This window comes from Lichenostomus cassidix, chromosome 7 (assembly GCF_008360975.1).
Source record: "Lichenostomus cassidix isolate B80296 chromosome 7, HeHo_3.0, whole genome shotgun sequence".
NCBI classification, from domain to species: domain Eukaryota; kingdom Metazoa; phylum Chordata; class Aves; order Passeriformes; family Meliphagidae; genus Lichenostomus; species Lichenostomus cassidix.
In genome coordinates, this window is record NC_139488.1 from 17,375,491 (window position 1) to 17,394,251 (window position 18,761).

General features: G+C 38.4%; 1 protein-coding gene across 2 annotated transcripts in view; it reads right to left on the minus strand.

Moving 5' to 3' along the window:
- Positions 1 to 18,761, minus strand: part of RAPGEF4 (Rap guanine nucleotide exchange factor 4) — a 152,741-nt gene that overhangs the window by 33,723 nt on the left and 100,257 nt on the right. For both annotated transcript variants that reach the window (XM_085066444.1, XM_085066443.1), the window contains 7 exons: positions 14,354 to 14,438; positions 10,839 to 10,899; positions 10,026 to 10,102; positions 8,765 to 8,911; positions 7,377 to 7,492; positions 3,955 to 4,043; positions 1,661 to 1,739 (listed from right to left, as the gene is read on the minus strand). In XM_085066444.1, the coding sequence (XP_084922570.1) occupies positions 1,661 to 1,739; positions 3,955 to 4,043; positions 7,377 to 7,492; positions 8,765 to 8,911; positions 10,026 to 10,102; positions 10,839 to 10,899; positions 14,354 to 14,438 (654 nt within the window). The remainder of the gene's footprint in view (positions 1 to 1,660; positions 1,740 to 3,954; positions 4,044 to 7,376; positions 7,493 to 8,764; positions 8,912 to 10,025; positions 10,103 to 10,838; positions 10,900 to 14,353; positions 14,439 to 18,761) is intronic.

Sequence of the window (18,761 nt, forward strand, 5' to 3'; positions counted from 1 at the left end):
GTGATTTTGCTCCAAAAAGATGAGCTTTGTTAGGAACCTTTCAACTCTAACAATAAATTTCAATGGTACAATCAACAAAGCACAGTTAGCTTTTCCATATTCAGAATGGACCAAATAAATAATAATTCAGCTCTCGGAAAAGCTAACACTAAAGCAGTAGGATACCAGTTACTTCCAGCCCTGCTCCTCTCCAAAAAGAATTAGCATGATGTTTGCCATGACCCACTTAAGACCACAGTCTTAGCATCCTCTCCAGAACAGACTTCATCACAAGTGAATATTTATCGTGAAGTGTGATTATCCTTAACTCTGATTATCAGAAAAGCTTCTCCCCTATGAACAATAAGGTGCATTTTGCTTATGGGTCTGATTTTCCCAGTTATTGGGTACCAGAGGTATTCAATTATAACTGTGGATAGACAAGCCTGAATCTCAAATGGACTGATTGAATAATATGAGCTAGATAAATCAGGACAAAAAACCTGCACATTGAAAGCGCTGCCCTTCCTTCCCCTCTCAATGCTGTCAGCAACAGCATTTCATAATACTTTTGATATCCAAAACAATGCGATTTTGGAAAATGTTTGTTTCAGGTGTATGAACAATCTTCTACAAACCAGTTTCATGGGTCCAAAGGTTTTCAAAACAATTACTGTCCTTGCTAGCAGTAACACAAATGGATTCTCAAGCTTGCCAGACAAGGACACGATGCTATATTTTGAGGTTTCAGGGGGTGAGCTCTCCCAGGTGTCACTCGCCCCACTGAGCTTGAAGGAAAGCACTTTCACACCAGTGTGATTCTAAACAAATAAATAGGAACTGAAGTTATTATAACCCTGTCAGAATTCTATACAACAGAAATCATTATATGTTTATTTAATGTTCTCAGTCACTTGATAGTTTCAAGTCACTGTGCACATGGAAAAATCTCATTGTCCAACAGCTCCACAAACTAAATAACCTGCCAGTAATTGACAGATGGACATTTCAGATTCCTGTAAATCATGCAGACAGTATGAGAATCACCCCCAGCTCTCAATGCTCTCCACTATTAAGACTTAATCTCCTAGTATTCACATCCAATTGAAGCTTCTTGCAGTTTGTTAGCATTTGCTATAGACTTATTATTATAGATTATTGCTATTTTTTCATAGCTATTAGGACAGCACCTAGGAACAACTTACCCATTATTCTACAAGTTCAGGCAGCCTTTTGCTTGAGGCAGTTTGCAGCTTGCAATCTATAAAGTGGACCACTGGAATCACCAAGACATTGAAATTACCAAGGCATCACCATCCCAGATAAAATGTGGATGCTGTAGTTCAGCAGAACCCAAGAAAGACAGCAAGGATACAGGAAGGGTAACCCAAACATCTGCATAATTTCACTTATCTGGTGGAGAGACAGTACATTTATTTCCCTTGGAATAGTAATCAGCACAGAAAATATAGAATTTTCATGGTCTGTACTGTATCTCATTATGAACACTGTCCAGTTCAGAGCTGAGCTACAGACAGCTGTTAGTCAGACACTGAGAACCTGCTCACAAGGCACAGTCTCCATGGAATGTGATGTGGTTCTTGAGAGAGGGAAGCTTCAGTTTCATCATTGAAAAGTATAGTGACTAAAGAGACTTAACTTCTCTTTTACAAAAGGATATTGTGCCATCAAGGCTGGGCAGAGCTGACTATTTGGCATAAAAACACAGTGCATCATAATAAAATCATTTAAAACAGAATCTGTGAAAAGAGAAGAAAGAAAATAGTCAATTAAGCCTTCACAAAAAGCTTACGGATTTCAAGGATGAGTTTTGTTTGAGCTGAAGTATCTTTTTAGCCCTCTGCAGTTAATAAAGGGGTCTTTTTGCATTTTCTTCATAGACATTAAGTACTAAAATGGGTAATGAACAAATATGAGCTAAAATATTAAGTCTTGTCTACATGAATTTTAATGCACTTATGGTAACAATCATTTGCCTGTGTCAAAGAGAAATTTAGTACAGCAAATAGCCCCACATCTGTGCTAAAGTGAAATATTTGGATATACTTCTCTACAAATGTAGAGTTCTCTGCAGAGGAAGAATTGGGCCTTTCACACCTGGGTAGCTAAAAAGAGCTGTTGCATTTGGCTTTAGGAGTTACAATAGCAGGCAGCACATTAAGTATATCCTACACAGGAGAAGGCAAATAATTTCACTCTTTGCTGATTTCCTAGCGGTGAGTAGAATGCCTAAAAGAGGTACATGCATGAGTCAAATTTCCAGGTTTATTTTGATTCAAAAGTATCACAGATGCTACATTTACATTAAACATATATGAACAAATATGACTGACATTTTCTCTGGAAAAGCCCAGCAAGCTATTTTTTCTATTAAAATGACCTGTGGTAATGCTGGTGCAAATCCCAGTTTGCCTTATCTTTGTATTTCTGACAAAAAGAAGGATTTATAAAGCCTGGCTGCAGAGGCCAGAATAAGTTTGGCAGGCATATATGGAATCACTGAGAAACAGTGAACATAATACCCGAGGGTACAGTTTCTACAGTGCAACTTTTGAGATAACAGAAACATTTATAAATATTGTAAGGGATGGGAGAAGAAACATGGAGATAACTGTGCAATATAATATTACATCATTGCTTCCACTTGTATAATTCATATATGAAAGTATCTTTCAGTTGACAAAACTCACCTCTGGAAGGGTGGCACTTTTTTTAATGTAATGCCCAGAGTAGACTGTTTTTTAAATACCCTTAAATTAAAGGAATGCATAAATGAAAAATTCAGTTTTCCAGCATCCTGTGATGCTATATCCTAAAAATAACTTAGTGAATTGTGACACATTGTATTGTATTAGGATACAGGTATAATCTTTTCACCAGATGCTTTGGTGAAAAGTTTTATAATATAATAAAAATAATTTGGTTTTGAAAAAATATATAATATATGCATACTGCAAATAGCAAAGCTGTGATTATATAGCTACAAGCCTAAAAAACAGTATTCTGCTTGTAATCCTAGTAAACAGTTATCTGTGGAAAGGATCTCTCTTTTTTGTCTTTTAAGTGGTGAAAACATAGACTCTAAAAGGATTTCTGTAATTTTTTAATTATTCCACCATACAGGCTTCTCCAATACTATGAGGTCAATAATAGTTTAGTTGTATTTAGGAACACCTTTGAATATATACTTATCAGACATCTGCAATGTAAAAAGAACTTGCAAAAACAGTATTACATAGTTTAATATAACTGTGTATTATTTTATCAGAATAATGAGGATTTTTTGTGTCTGACTCTTCTTAAAAATTAGAATACTTACTAACAGTAAGTCAGCAAATATCTATATCCCTAGATGCAAATTTTCTGTTCTCTTTACACTAATGAAAAGCAGCCTATTAAGTGCAGATGCAGCAACCTGCATTCTTGGGACTTGGCCCATGGTGTGCTGAGTTCTTCTCCTTTGAGTAACAATTCTTCTTTCCCTGCACATGGGAAAGTATCACAAACAGGAAATTTAAATTGTGATACTTTAAGTGTGATATGAAGATTTGACAATACTTATACTAGCACAATGTAGTATCTGGAGGTATCAAGCTATGTCACAGTACTAAAGGGACCTCCAGAACAAGAAGTACCATTCTCAACGGGGTGTTCTGCCCAGGCCTTAGAGTTGTGCCTAATTAAAGTCGTTACTAGGGGTCTGGCACCTTGGGGGATTTTGCTGTTCTACTATGACCTGAAAGTACAAATACAATAGAGCAGGCTTGGAGGAGTGGATTGCTATTTTTAATTCTGGATTTCCTTGGTTCACTTGGGGTTGTTTCAGAGCAGTAGCTAGTTCTTATTCTGGGAAAAAATGACCACGAGGTGCTTTTCAAAGCATCACACTGTGGTGTTCCCCCAGCATGTCCATCCTATGGGGTAATAATAAAACAGCTTCTGCAATGTGCATACCTGTTGCTTCATTCAAAGTTGCTTCAAGGCGCATAGTTTCTAGAAAGTGCTCTAAAATTTTCTCTGGGGTCCCTGACATCACAATATACCTGAGGGAGGGAAAGGAGCAGTTAGCATCTCATAGCCAGAACAGCTAATCAAGAAATAATTGTGTACCAGCAAAAAGATCAAGACTACTGTGCTGCTGTGTGCCAGAGTACAAATACCTGCACCGACCAGAATCCCTGTATGCTTAGGACAAAACCACTCACAATCTTTGCTGGCTTGCCCCCTGTAAACCTAGGAGCAGTAACATTTTCCACCCTGCCCAGGGAGTGTGAGATGCCACACAGACCCCTTCTCACACCAGTACTTCAGTATAACACTACCACAGTTACTCCACAATTGGCAGAGCTGCATTGGTCCAAACTTGGAGAAGTAGAAACAGAAATGCTCATCCACTGTGAATAAATATCTCAGTAACAACAGCAACTTGCAGTCACTAAAGGCCTTACCAGACTTACTATGAGCCTGAAACAAGAACTGGCGTGTATCAGTGTCAGAGCAAGGAAACAACTTCCTTCAGCATCGCTGACAGAGGTTGGTCTAAGAAGGTGGGGGCAGATAATGAAATAGCACACTGTATCTTCAAATTTGTGCAATGCCTTGCATAGTTGATGTAAGTAAGTGTTTCAAGTTGATAAACTGAAGATTGTACCATTTCCTGGAGTTAATTTAGTGAGGTGAGAGAACTTGTGCAACAGGCACATTTTTCTGCTTCATGCAAAAACACTGGCAAGATTTTAGTATCAGCAAAATATCATATGATATTGCAAAACTTGTCCTGTCGTATTTTTTTTATATTTCCCTCCAATCTTTCGATCTTTGCATCTTTTTCTTTTTTTTTTTTTGAATTCAACTGATAAAGTGCAAAACTTAAAAAAAAAAAAAGAGGGAAAAAAAAGAAAGAAAGAAAAAACCCTGAGAAGTGAAGATACTCTGCTCCTGCTGAGAAATAAGTGGTGGAGCTGAGCTCCTGGGAGCTCCTCCTCACTTTGAGCACTGACCGTCACAGTTCTTTTACCTGCCAACCCCTTTGGAAGAACTGTATTGATGTCCCAAGAACACAAACACTTGTTAAGCCAGTGCACATTCTCACAGAGATACTAACCAAGTATCTAAGTGAGTGAAGCAGAGAAATCACAGGTTGCTATACTCTGAATATGAAAGTGAAAATGAACAGTGAAGTGACTTGCAGGGCTGCTGAATTCATCCTGCATGAGTGTGATCACCCATAAAGAGTTAGATCTTGGGAGTGATAACTTCAGAGCCAGCCCTCCGAAGCGAAACTGCCACCGTCTGAAAGCACGGCTCAGGGAGCCATGTAGGAGCTCTGTCTCCCCTGCAGAGGAGACAGTGGAATCCAAACTGTACCCAACAGGATCTGCTCCCAAAGTGAAGATTTTCCCCAAGGCCAAGATGAGAAAATTAGTTTCTTCCTGAGAAGAGGTTCCTGTTAAGCTTCTCTTTTCAGCAAAGTCATTTTCAAAAGTACTGAATACTCAGCTAACGCAGTCCAGTAACACATTCTGGAAATCAAAAAACATTGGTAACTTTGGTTTGGACTCTCAAACATAAATGTAGCCACTCACTCTATTTACTAAGAAAAGAAATGTTGTCCTCAAATGCAGTGAACTCACTTTGAAGACTTTAAACATAAAGACACTGCCAACACAGTAATAATCCAACTGCTGAAAAGCAGACAGTGAACCTTCAGGTAACTTCCTCTTTTGGTTAACTTACGTCTATTTGTCATTGTTATCAGCAAAAGCTCCCTTGCTGGCACATTGGTAGTATCCAAAACCTGACCAAATGTGTAAAATATTTACAAAAACTGAAATTCTGAGCTTAACCTGTTAATATTCCTGCAATGTAAGACCTAAAATACAGCCTAACATAACCATCTACCATTAATGTCTCTGGCTATTTTTATCAAATTCTGAAAAAGAAAATAATATTAAGTACTGCTGGTGCAAAGAGTTTGCAAGGAAGGCAGTGTTTAAAAATGTTCAAATGAAACTTTTCCTTTTGGAAGAATGAAAAATGTCTCAGACACAAGAAAACAGACTTAAATCTATGACCAAGTTGCTCTGCATTGCAGTTGCTGATGCAATTCCACTGGCTACAAGTTCCCCTCATTTAGTCAAAGAAAAACCTGTGTAAGAGTATTCATTTTCCTGGTAGCAGAGACTGTTTTTCTAGATGTTTTAATGGAGCAAGTGAAAGATGAAATAGCAGTTTCTGAAAAATGTGAAATGTATATATAAAATGCAAGGAATGGTTTATTAAACATTCACAAATCTTTATAAATCTTTGCATTCAGTTATGCAGATAAAATAAGTATATGAAATCCCAGATGAGCTAAAAACTGTACCCAAAATATTGAACAATACAATGGCTCTTTTTTGAGAGAAAGTGAGGTTCAGGGTAAAGGATTCAAAACTTGTTGGAATTGTTTGAATGCTTCTGAAGAAAATTGTGCATCCATTTGCAAATAATGCAATTACAAAGCCTTTAGGGGTTTTACCAACGTTTGGAATAATAGCATCACTCACTCTACTCTTATCACAGTAGTATCCAAACAGAATTGCACTTTTTCCCTTCCAGTAAGAAAGTAAGAAAAATATAGTTAATGTTGTTATTACTGTGCTAAACTATTCTGTAAGATAAGCTCTGCAACTTTTATTGCACGAGACTGTGGCTAGCACAGGTCTTTCCCATGAGAACTTTCTCCTGTGTTTTATAAACAAAGATAAAGTTTGGATGTTATTAAAACAGTGTCTCGAGATTTGGACAGTTCAGGCCTGGCCAATCAGGCCCAGGGGGAGGTTTCTGACTGACCAATCTGGGCGACCTCTGAAAAGTCTATATAGGTTGGAATCAAAATAATAAAGCTCTCTTTTCTTGCCACACTGAGAACCCGGGTCTTTTCTCTGCTAGCGGCTCAACAGTGACACGAGACCATTTTGTATATAAATTGTACATAGCAAACTCTTATTAGCATCCAGAGCTCAGAATCCAAAATAAAAAAATCTGTACTTAACAATAAAACAATGCATTTTCCTCATGTCTTTTACAGAGTAACTCAGATTAATATGGTTTCATCAATCTCCACGCTTAGTCTATTTGGAAGCTATTACTTGAGGGAAGTATTTACACTGAGATCTTTAGGGAATTATCGTGTAAAGACGTAGAGCTGCTATGCTGCTAGAAATGGATATTTTATCAAGTGTGGGGCATGTGCTCAGCTGATGACTAAAAAAAGAAAACTTTATATGCACTGCAGTCTTCCACTGAAAGGGAACATGCTATTGTTTGGATAATAGTACCATTTTAAAAGGTTAATAATTGTCTGACATTTGCACTGCTGAATGAAAACATACTTGTGCTGCGGCTGTGAATTTCCTTGATTAGAAATTCTGTTTCCTGCTGGGATCTTCTCCAACACCAAGACATCTTGGTCGTGTTCTTTGAGTCTTACTGTATTTGCTTCCACATCCTGCAAGACAAATTACTTTTAGTAATGTGACTGTACCTGATTTGGCTGATTAGTTACTCTAACAAAGTGCATGACTTTCAAACATAAAAGACTGGTGTTGGTTCTTTCCCCCTGTATTCATCTGTCTTTATTATGTTTTCCTCACAGGCAGAATCAAGAAGGAAGCACTGGCACTGGGGCAAGAGGCAGATAATTGTGGGAGAGACTAGAGCAAGAACTACATTAAAAATCTCCATTAAATGGAGATGTCAAATTAAAAAAAATTGCTGAAAAACAGTCTCGCCACAACTTTCCATATGTAATGTAATCTATATTCTGACACATATGAGCACTATTTTCTACAATCTGACTCTTCTCTGAAAAAAAAAAAGAAAATAGCATCTCAGAATAGGAAGTCTTAGCTCAGTAACTGTTTATTTTCTACTACCGGCTTGTAATAGGAATAGAAAAAACAGTAAATATAATGTGCATTCAAAAAACACTAAAAATTATTTAAGACCATGGACTTGCATGTTCTTTGAAGAATAGACCAAAGCTTAATCAGTTGTAAGTCTCCACGGCCAACCCAACCTTACTGCCAAAGGGATCCTCATTCTCTTTTGTACAGTAACCACAAGTAATTTTTCTAGCGGAGTGCCCTTTCTGGACTGATTTTCTTGCTACAATACTGGGCATATATAGGTTCAAATACAGGATGATACTAGTTTTGACTTTGTCTACTAGGGATGTCCACAAAATAGCCTGCATTAATAGAATTACAGCTGGACTGCGGAACACATTTACCCCAAAGAATAACTGTAAAATTAGTCTGGGAATATCTTTCCAGAGTTGTCTGATAAAGACATCTGTGTAAAGACATGTGTAACTTATTCCATTTGCCACTTGATTCTGCCTTGAAACTCTTGAGTTAAAGGTACCTAACACTGACCTATGTGGGAGAAGGGGTGATCTTGTTTTCAATATTTGGATGGAATATCACCCAGAAATCCTGGGCAGCATAAGGAAAAACTGAGCAGGGCAAATGCTAGATCATAGAATGTGAGAGACAAAAGATTCCACTGGTCACATTTGCATGTCTGAGCTAGGAATAGTGAGAGTAAAGGTGATGAATATATTCTTTACTTGACCATCTATGCTGTCGCATGTGTGTTCCACAATTAGGGATATTACAAACAAGGTTATTAATATCAATATATTCATAGAAATGGCAGACTCTAGAAAAACTCACAAGTTCTGATATCATACTGGCCAAGCAGCCCTTCCCACTCTTACCCTAAGGATCCTGTTGAAGTCCTCCTTATCTACTCTCAAGAAGTGGCAGTTGTCTTCCCGCAGAACAATGGATGCTGCTCTGGGAGCATCATTCACAAGTGCTAACTTGCCAAAATCATCTCCTTCGTGTAGAGTACATACCACACCCTGCACAGAGCAAAACATTTACATGCAGAAACCCATCATTACTCTAGATTCTATTGAAAGTCCTTGTACAAACACCGGACTTCACAATCAAATACCAAAACAAATCTATTTGGCAGGAAATCAACAGCCAAAATAATGACTAGGAAACAATACTTGATAGCTGGTTATTACTATTACTAAAGAGAGGCAAGAATAGAAAAGAATTGGCTTGTTCTCTGAAATTACACTCAGCTCGAAGGACTCTTCTCATCCTGCTGAAGACAAAAAGTTGTCGACTATTTTGTTTTTTATTTATAGAAGTCGTAAAAAATAAAATCAAGTTTGCAGAAATAACATAGAACAACACATCCTCAGCTGTTTATACATCAGCAGCGCTCCATTTCCTCAAATTTACAGTAACAGAGGATCTAGCCCACCCGTGATGTAAAAAATAAGGCTAAATATGGGTTACTTAGGAGCAGACTTAGCACAAGGGCCCCTGTGCTAGATTTTGGTGAAATGCTTTGCGTTCAAATGGAGGATTGTCAGTCACTGAAAGGGAAATGAATAGGGAAGTAGGGTTTTTAAAGACTCAAGGGATTCCTGTGTACCAAGATCTTTTTTTTTGCCTTAAAAAATCATTCTTATAAACAGGAAATTTAATAAAGCTGCTTTCTGGTCTTTGGCTTAACTAAAATGAAAAGCTGACATAAATTTGGAAGGGGTTCATCCAACCTGAGAACCACTAGTCACAAAGCAGTACTTTTGTCAGACACACATGAGAACAGTTAGTCATCCAAATGCATGACAATATGGTGGTAAAGGGAAGGGGAAAACCCCTATGAGATAGAAGCTTGGCAATTCACCAAATTCCAGCAAATTACTTAGTCCTAAAGATACTGATGTAACTCTGATGAATTATATTCAGTGACTGTGTCATATATATCCCAAAAATATAGAGCAATCAACTGGAAGTATAATCAGTGAAACCACTGGATCATTTCTTAATAAAATTACATTCTATTTGTTTAGTCAGACAAAGCAATTTTGCTCTAAATTAAACCGCATTCCTTCAAAATTTACTCTTAAAATTTCAATAATAACAATCAAATAAAGCAGCTTCTGAAAAAAATACCTTGCCATAAATGACTACATTTACTGATCCCTTTAGGATAATGTACCAAGAAGTACCTTCTTCTCCCTGATTAAATACTACAAGAGAGAGAAAAGATTTTATGGTTAGAATATAGTTATTCAAAATATAAATGGGCTGGATTCTGCACCCAATAAAATTCAATGTAACTCTACAGTCATATAAACGTGTACCTTATAAAAGGGCATACTATGATTTTAAAAGCAATTGCCTTCAGAACTTAAAAAAACAGTTCATACCCATATAGCAGTTATTTTATTACACTGATGTGAAAGATATTTTTATTTTCCATGCCAGTTCCAACAACTTCTTTATCAATACATGTCAGGTTATCAATTACTAATTAGCACACAAATTGTATCCCACCAGCAGCACCATGTTCTATCCTAGTTCTCTAGTGACTGTGAATTTAACATTCATTTAATAAAACTTCTCAGTATTAACACCTCTGAGTAATCTACCATTTAAAATCCTTCATTTTGTGCAAGAAGATTTTTTTTAATACTGGGTTTTATTAAAATACATTTTAGAGAGTGGTTGAACCAAAACTTTGAGATAAAAACACACCCAAATTGTAAATTATACATACACTCAACCAAGCATATAGAATTAATTTTGGTACTGTCCTTGCACTTGGCAACAGACTAAGGTAACCCTTATTACCCTAGGTTTTAAACACTAAGTGCCAATCAAGAAGAGTGCATCCAAGTTTTGCTCTTGTCATTTAAACATTAAGAATTTAAATGTTCATGCCACAGACGAGAAAGAAGATCTGACAGGACTTCATTTACTTACAGACTGTTCCTGCTTTGGGATGTGACTCAAAAATGAGGACACCAGCTAACTCTCGTTTTACCTTAAAATAGAGAGAAATTATAGTTGTTATACATATCTCCTTCCTCCTGGTCATGAGGTCACGTAATACAGCCCAGTTGTTGTGTTCCTTCCCTCTGCATCATTGATCAGTCATTGGTCTGCCTCACTTGATTTCCTAATTCCTATTGATTGGCATTACAGAGCTACATTTCCTGGCCCTGAATGGCTCAGACAAGGACATCTTTAAGATACAGGTCTCCACATTTTTCTTTATACACACACACAAATATGAAATGATTGTCAACAATTAACATGACAGAAAGTTTCAAATGGGAATAGTTAATCTGTTACAGAAGATAGCTAGTGATTGTCAGTTACTGCATGAAAGTATTCTTGTTCTTTCCTGAGAAATCAGTTCCTTGCCCTTCCTGACGTAAGTCTGTCTGCTTCTTCCATGTCAAGCTGTGAGGCACAGCCACCTGGACCTGCTGAGTCCTTTCTCAGCAGCTTTCCAGGCAAAGCATCCAGCTCACTACCTCTTCCAAGATGGGCAGATCGTGACACTGCCCTTGGTGTCCGCCTGCTCCTCACTGGGTTTGTTTGGCCCCGGTGTGATTAGCTCTGACTGACTGGGCAGTTGCCCCTAGTGAAACACTGCTTACAACTGCTTTTGTCACTGTAAACACTGTGTTACTGCCACAAAATAGCAGTAGCACTGGGAATCTCATATTATCCTGAGTTCTGTGTGCTTCATGCCTGTCTTCATACAGGACTTGGAGGCCCATTTCCAAGCAGCAGGATTCTTGTATTCAGAGAATGTCAGCTGGTGACAATCCATTTTTCAGAGCTACTATTGTTAACCATCCATGCCAAATACAAACCAAATGCTGGCTCCAGCATGTATTTACTAGTAGTATTTTCACACCATTGTCTCAGCTCTTTAAATTGAAAAAAAAAAATTTAGGCCACTAAGAAAGACTTGGGAAGGAACTCTCTAATTCTGGACATAATCCAGATGGGAATCTGGTGGCTGCATCTCCTAAGATGGGAGGAAAATTCGGGTACTGATGTACTAAAAGGTACCCACCAAACTTTGGTGCTCAGGCACCAAGTACAAACATACCACAGCAGCCACCTCTCCTAGAACTCTTTCCCAACAGCCAGGGCAAAGTACTCCCTGTTTGCAGCCTGGAGATGAAGAGAGATAAACAGAGGTGTTTGGACAGGTTTTTTAAGTACACTGACCAGTGAACACATTCACAGGCCTGTGACTTCTATAACACTTAGCTCACCAAACTCCTTTATAACTTTTGCTCAAAGGCAATGACACTTTCATAAGGACAGGAAATACAATCCCATCAGCACTGTTCTGCACACAGCAGAGAGCATTCCTATCCATTTATGTCCTCAGATGTCTTCTCAGCTGATCGAGTCATTGGCCTTTGCAGTGAATGAATCCTCTTGATGAAGCCCAAAGTTTGATTTGTTTTTAACACTGTGTTATGTAATTGTTTTTCATTTGTACATTAACTTCACAAGCTTCTCTAGCAGGGATTAGTTCACCACCATGTGACTTGAGTTCTATCCATTTTATTTTCTGCTGCTTGTGGCATATCTAGAAAACTTATTATTATTGGAATTATGGCTTATTTAAAATAAATTAAACATTCCATTTCCTTTCAAGTCGATTGACCATTAATCATTTGGTTCATAGAAGCAATGCTGTTTGTTGTTCCTCTGAAGATTTCCTCTAAGCTACCCATGGCTTCTGTCTTCTACTTTAGTTCATGATGCATGTAATAAGCTGGCATTTCCAGATTCTTACTAAAAATATGGAATCATCTGTACTTCAAAATGCCAAGTATTTTTGCAGTTTGTATCATGTGCCTTACTTGTTCTACATGCTACTTGCTGTGGATTCTGACCTCAAGTCTGATTTTCTTCTGAGCTGAAAAATATTTCGTATTTCAGATTTTTTTGTTCTGGGTTATGTCTGCAGTATCGAGAATTTTCTCCGCTCCCTCTCAGTATCTATCTTGGGGAGTTTCTTTTGTTTAACTTTTAAAGGGTCAGTTTTGGATCTTACAGTAGTCTTTCTTTAAATACTTTTTTCTCTACATTCCAGGGCATTTTGGATGGCTGTTCCCATGCTGAGGAATACATCTGGTGCTGGTAGCTCTGCAGATGCCTTGGTTTGCAAGCTGCAGTTTGTCTGCAGATTGAGCTCTGTGTGGTAGCCCAGAGAGATGAGGCCATGAACTGCCAACCCTTTTCATAGCAAATGGCACAAGTGGCACCAAGCAGGTGAATGCACACTGGGAGACACAGCAGGATCAGAGGACATGGGAGGAAGAGCAAGACCCGTGTGTGCTTTTACTGTGAGGGAATAAAAGCCCAGCAGCTCCTTTACTGGGCACCAGCTTGAGCTGTTTCTGTATTACTACACTGTGAATAAATTGCTTTATGGAGCAAGACACATGAGGCTCTGCTATGGGAAGCCCAGGATGGAATGATGAGGAAACCTGGTCTGGCTGTGTGAGTGCGGGGTGTGCAGGGAGTCCAGCAGGACCTGCCAGGTCACTGGAGCTGCCCGCTGTGAAGGGGCTCCAGTCCCAGCAGCGGCAGCCTCTGGTGTTGGGAGTGTGACTGCCAGCGCTTCATGAATGGTCAAACTGGGAAGTTGCCTTAACACCCATGTAATTCAGATACCAACTCTGAACAGCTATTTATTTTGAAAAACATTGCTCAGGTGTTTTAGGTGTGCATGCAATACTGTTTTTCTGTAACGCAGCTTCATAATTAGCTGCATCTGTCCACATAAACTGAGAATGACAGAAAATATCAAGAGCTTCCAAAGATAGTGTCGAACATGGATCTACTTTCTGACTGGCTTCGTTTTTCTGAAGCATCCACATCTTACTGCTATCAAGTAAAGTACTATTTAGCTTGTTGCAGTTGCCTACAGTGTATCAATGATGGTGAGACTTTAAACAGATGCATTATCCTGTCCTTTCCATTTATTCTTGGTTCTCTGCACTGTTCCTGACCACTCAGGGAGAAAGTGTCTGATGAGCTTGCTTTCACTCAGTGACCAAACTCCAACCAGCAAGCACTGCACAGTGCATCTTTCTGCACAGTGTAATTATTCCTCCCACCTGACTCAAGTCAAGACTCCTTACAGACCAGAAATCAATTCTACAAAATTCAGTAGTACCAGTACCTTCATTTACATTGGATATGGACCCAGATAGCAGCACCTGTGCCAAGTGAGGGAGACAGGGGCTGTGCAGAAATACATTAAGAGAATTGTATTTGATATCCAATAGACAACCTACACCTGCACAGTGCTTGGATGGTTCTCACAGATGGAATAAATTCTTTGCATGGAAAGTATAAATGAAAATAGTTACAGGCTCTCCAACTTTAATAAAGCACCTGAAGTAAAAACTGGGGCTCCCTTTTGGTGATGAGTTGTAATTTCTAAAATTACTTACTGTGGTAGAAAGATGAGATAAGGCCTTAATGTGCAGAAGTTCTTCATATATAAATTCTAAGTCATCTACAGTTCTCTGGCCAGGCCTACAAAGAGAAGATAAAAGGGATAGCTAAATGCAATACATGCCCAAAATAAATACTTCAGAGAAGGACGGAACAACACAAAATGATGTTGCACTGTCTAGTGAAGGGTACATGCTCACTAAACAGGGACTGAACGATGTTTCTGACTGGAGGACTGAAATACACAAAGGATGGAAGCTCTGTGAATGCTACCTGAATGACACTGAGCAGCAGCCATGGCAACCACCTTAGAGAGATCCTGATTAGGCAGCTTTTCTGATTAAATCAAGTGTTCTATATATGTATAAAATGGTCACATAAATTGGAAACGGTACATAAAGATTTATTCCTTTTAAAAGGGCTCCTGAGTGTGGGATACACACTGTTTTTCACATGCAGCACTAATTAGTTGTAGCAAACAGACAGTATTGGTGTGTAAAGGGGTGTGTGAATTTCTGCTGAACAAATTGGAGACGCAGCAGTGCATCTTGGAGGACAGCAAACGACTGCTCTACTGTTAATGCTGAGTGCTGCTGTTTAGCCACAAAGGTAAATAAGAACCACTCAGTAGTTTCAGCTTCTTTCACTGAAAAATACAAGAAGCTGCCTTTACCAAAACGCATGCATAGGTAAACGAACAATTCTTCTCTAGCAGAAAGAGTAAGGAGGCTGCCACTCTGACTGAAATAATTGCGTTTCTGTAAAACCTACATAAAATTTTCTAATTGCTTAAGAAGAACACAAATACTGTGGGGGACTACAGTGTGTCAAGATGCTTTGGAGAATCAAACAGCACACAGGACAAAGAGTAACTTGTGAAAGGAGCTTGCGAGTAACTCTCTATCTTTTTCCCACTCACAAGATTCTCTTCAGTTACAGTATCTAATGTAACATTATTTCCTAAAAGGACAAATTCTCCTGTGATATAATTTCAGACAGCACATTAGAGTGACATGCACACAGAGGAAAAAAAAATTCCTTTAAAGCATTATTCCAAGCTACTTTTATAGGACTAAGTCCTTTCAAACAATATGGTTTAGATCTGTGAAAAGCAGAAAACAAGTAATGAATTCAATGGGTCAAGATCAGAAGAAAAGAGCAACGCAGACATAAGGGAGAGGATAAATTTCAGATGTGAGGAAATGGGATATAGGAAGTCCAGTCTGGGGGCAGGAGTTCCAAATGAGAAGGTTTACATGCTCCACCATTACAACAAGCACAGTTCCAAACCCATGTGTGGTGTCAAAAGAATTAACAGTACAGTTGAATCTTCGGACAGCCCTAAAAGAAAAATTCCAATGAACCTTTCTCATAGAAGCTTTCCTCCTAAAATGTCAGTATTACAATAGAGTAGCACCTAGAGGATCAGGAAAGACATATGAAGAAATATTGTGCTCTATGGGTTTTCTGAGTAGTCACCTCCTAACTCAACAGTCTGTCTACATCATGTGTGAGGCACAGGGAGTACCCAGCTGTGTCACTCTGGAGTTATGTTGTATCTTTTTACAAAAGAAGCTTGATGGAGACTTCTTTTGGATGAAAGAACTACCGAAGAAGTCATAGAAAACAAAAGGACAACTGACATATCTCTGCTAAGCAAGCTTTATTCTTCATATGTTCCTCACTTACCAATGACATGCATTTATTATTATCCAGATTAAAGACAAATTTAGACAAAAAACCATTTTGGATGAAGTTACTCTTTTCTCACACAGAATCAGATAAACTGTTAAAGGAAAAACAGAAATTGGTTTGGTACTGCTATGCCCTCTAGTGACTCAAAATACTCTAGTATTTCTAAATCTGGCTTGAAATTACAAGGCTGACACTCCAAGTGATTTATGTGGGGCAGTTTAATTAAGTACAGCATAAAACAGCTAGTACTAACTGGCAAACAACAGACAAGGATTTTAATAGGAAAGTAGCATCTTTATTACATGCTTGCAAAACCAGCATGTCTTTAAAAAAGGTTGTAGCAAATTTCTACATTAAATCAAAACATAAAAGGATGATGTCTTACTACATCAGATCTCTATCAAGACAAAAGGACACATTCCTCTTTCAGTACATCCATTTGCTTCCTGTGTTAGCACATTGGAAGGACTGAAAATCAGTAGTTGATATGTGTACCTAGCCTTTACTTCTGCTCCTGCAGATGTCACGTGGAGAGATATTAGGCATCACTGTGTCTTTAAAACCTGTGTGGTGACCCACTGATGTTGATTTGTAGGATCCTGCTGTGTAAAGACCTAGTTTCTGCAGGGGACACATTCTAACAGCAATAGCTGGTTATAGAGAGGATAATAAATGGAATAGGTAGGGAACGAGGGTACACATTAATGGACAGAACTCAGGTGATATTAAGTGATCAATGAAAACTGTTCAGTTTTTGGAGAATTTACCAAGGTCAGAGACACTGAGCTTTTCTGTGACTAGGATGTTGACAATAATATAGTACTTTGTCATTGATGAGCCATGTATGTCCAAGCAATATCATTGATTATTTTTATTATAAAGCTAACCAGAAAATTCTTGGATATTAAGAACAAGGGAAGAGATCAGAGACCCAGTAACATTGTGATTAAGTGTCAAACACTTTCTACTAAGAAAATAATGTGCTGAGTGAAGTCACCAAGAATATATAACACAGATTTATTATTTCAGTCACACTGCTAACTTACTTTAGGCTAGGGCATTAAAAAAGAATGTAATCCACAACACCATTTGAGCTAAATACTGTTGTCTGATGAATGTAACTCTTCCTTTAAAGACTCCTGTTATTATTGTGTTTAGCTTTGTATTATAGCATCCTATTCAATTAGGGTTTACCATCAGGACATATTTTCATACTGAAGGGTGGAAACACTTAAGGAGGAGCTGTGTTAATTCTACAGTAATTTTTCCAGGGACTTGTGCAAGGTCTGCACCTGTGCTCCAGCCATTATAAGGAACAGAGAGCTCTGTTTGCTACTTCACAAAAAGCTATTTTCACATTCAGTATATGTGTTTCCAAAGGAGAAAAAAAACAATAGCAACAAGAGCCTGCCAAAAATTTCCCTGAGCTCTATTCTGTTTTTTAAACTACAGAACATTCTTTCACAGTTTGACAGTTAAAATGCTGCAGTTAATGTAATAAACAGAGAATTTTTTAAGTTGGCTGTCAAAACAAGTGACACTTTTTGTTAGAGATTTTCAGATTTTGAACAATAGAAAGTACCTTTCAAAGCAACAGCTTCATTATACAATCAAATTCTCAAAGTAATCTTCTCATCAAAGAATATTGTCTTATTTCTTTCAGGGTAATTATCTGAGTTCTGCAACCTCTCTGGAAATGGCTACTCTTATAAAATGCAGCTGCGTTGGTTTGAAAATTGTGGATCCTGCTCAGGTCAGCTAGAGTCAGCATCTCTGAAGCTTTGACAATTCCTTTGAACTTTTGGCAGCTGTAAGAGTGTCTAGTCAAAACTAGCAGGACTCTGAGGATTCACGGAGATTTTAACAGCTTTGCTGCAGCTCAGCCCAGGCTGGATTTTCTACTAACAAAATCATTATGTATGTAAACTGAATACTAGAACTGTATTTAATATGATCTCTGGCAGTACAAGCTTACTTCAACAAGCTAAGGGCTGCAAAAATAAGCACTTTCAGGGACAGGGAAAGGAGAAAACCTCTTTCCCCTCACTATATTCCATGAAAAATTTCCTATTAGTATTTGTTCAGGTGATAATGTGCAAGTGAAGACACAGAGAGAAGAGCGGTACTTTCCATACCACCTTTCCTGCTTTCAGCTCTCTGCAAGCAGTCCAGATGATAATCAACATTTATCCTGCTAGGGTAAACTTCCACTTGCTGTTCTGAAAGTCATGACAGAAAGCAAATGTAGCAGGCAGCCAAAACCCATGAAATCTTAAGGGGAAATTCTCCAAGAGATGGCCTGCTCAGTCTGCCTGAGGAAAAGGAGAAATTATAGAGGAGCACGGTCACTGCACACATAGCACTGCTCAGTCTCCTAATGACTGGTGTCTGCTCAGGGGTGCAAAAGCTCACTTTTGCTCCTCAGTGGAAAAGGCATAGGACATGTCTGCGAGGAAAAATGGCCTCAATTCCATGACACCCTAAGGGTATATGGAAACACCGTGCTCTCACTCTGGCTTGTCTATGTATTTTGTGGGACAGGGAGCAAGTGGTCCTTTGGTTGTGTTAACTAGACCTCTAATAAGCAGAGGAAAGAGAATGTATACTTCAAAACTATTGCTGCATAACAGTGTTGCCTGTTTTTATAAGCACAAGTGTCTGGTGGCACTTTTTGAAATTCAATGCTTTTAGCAAGTTTTTGGAAAACTG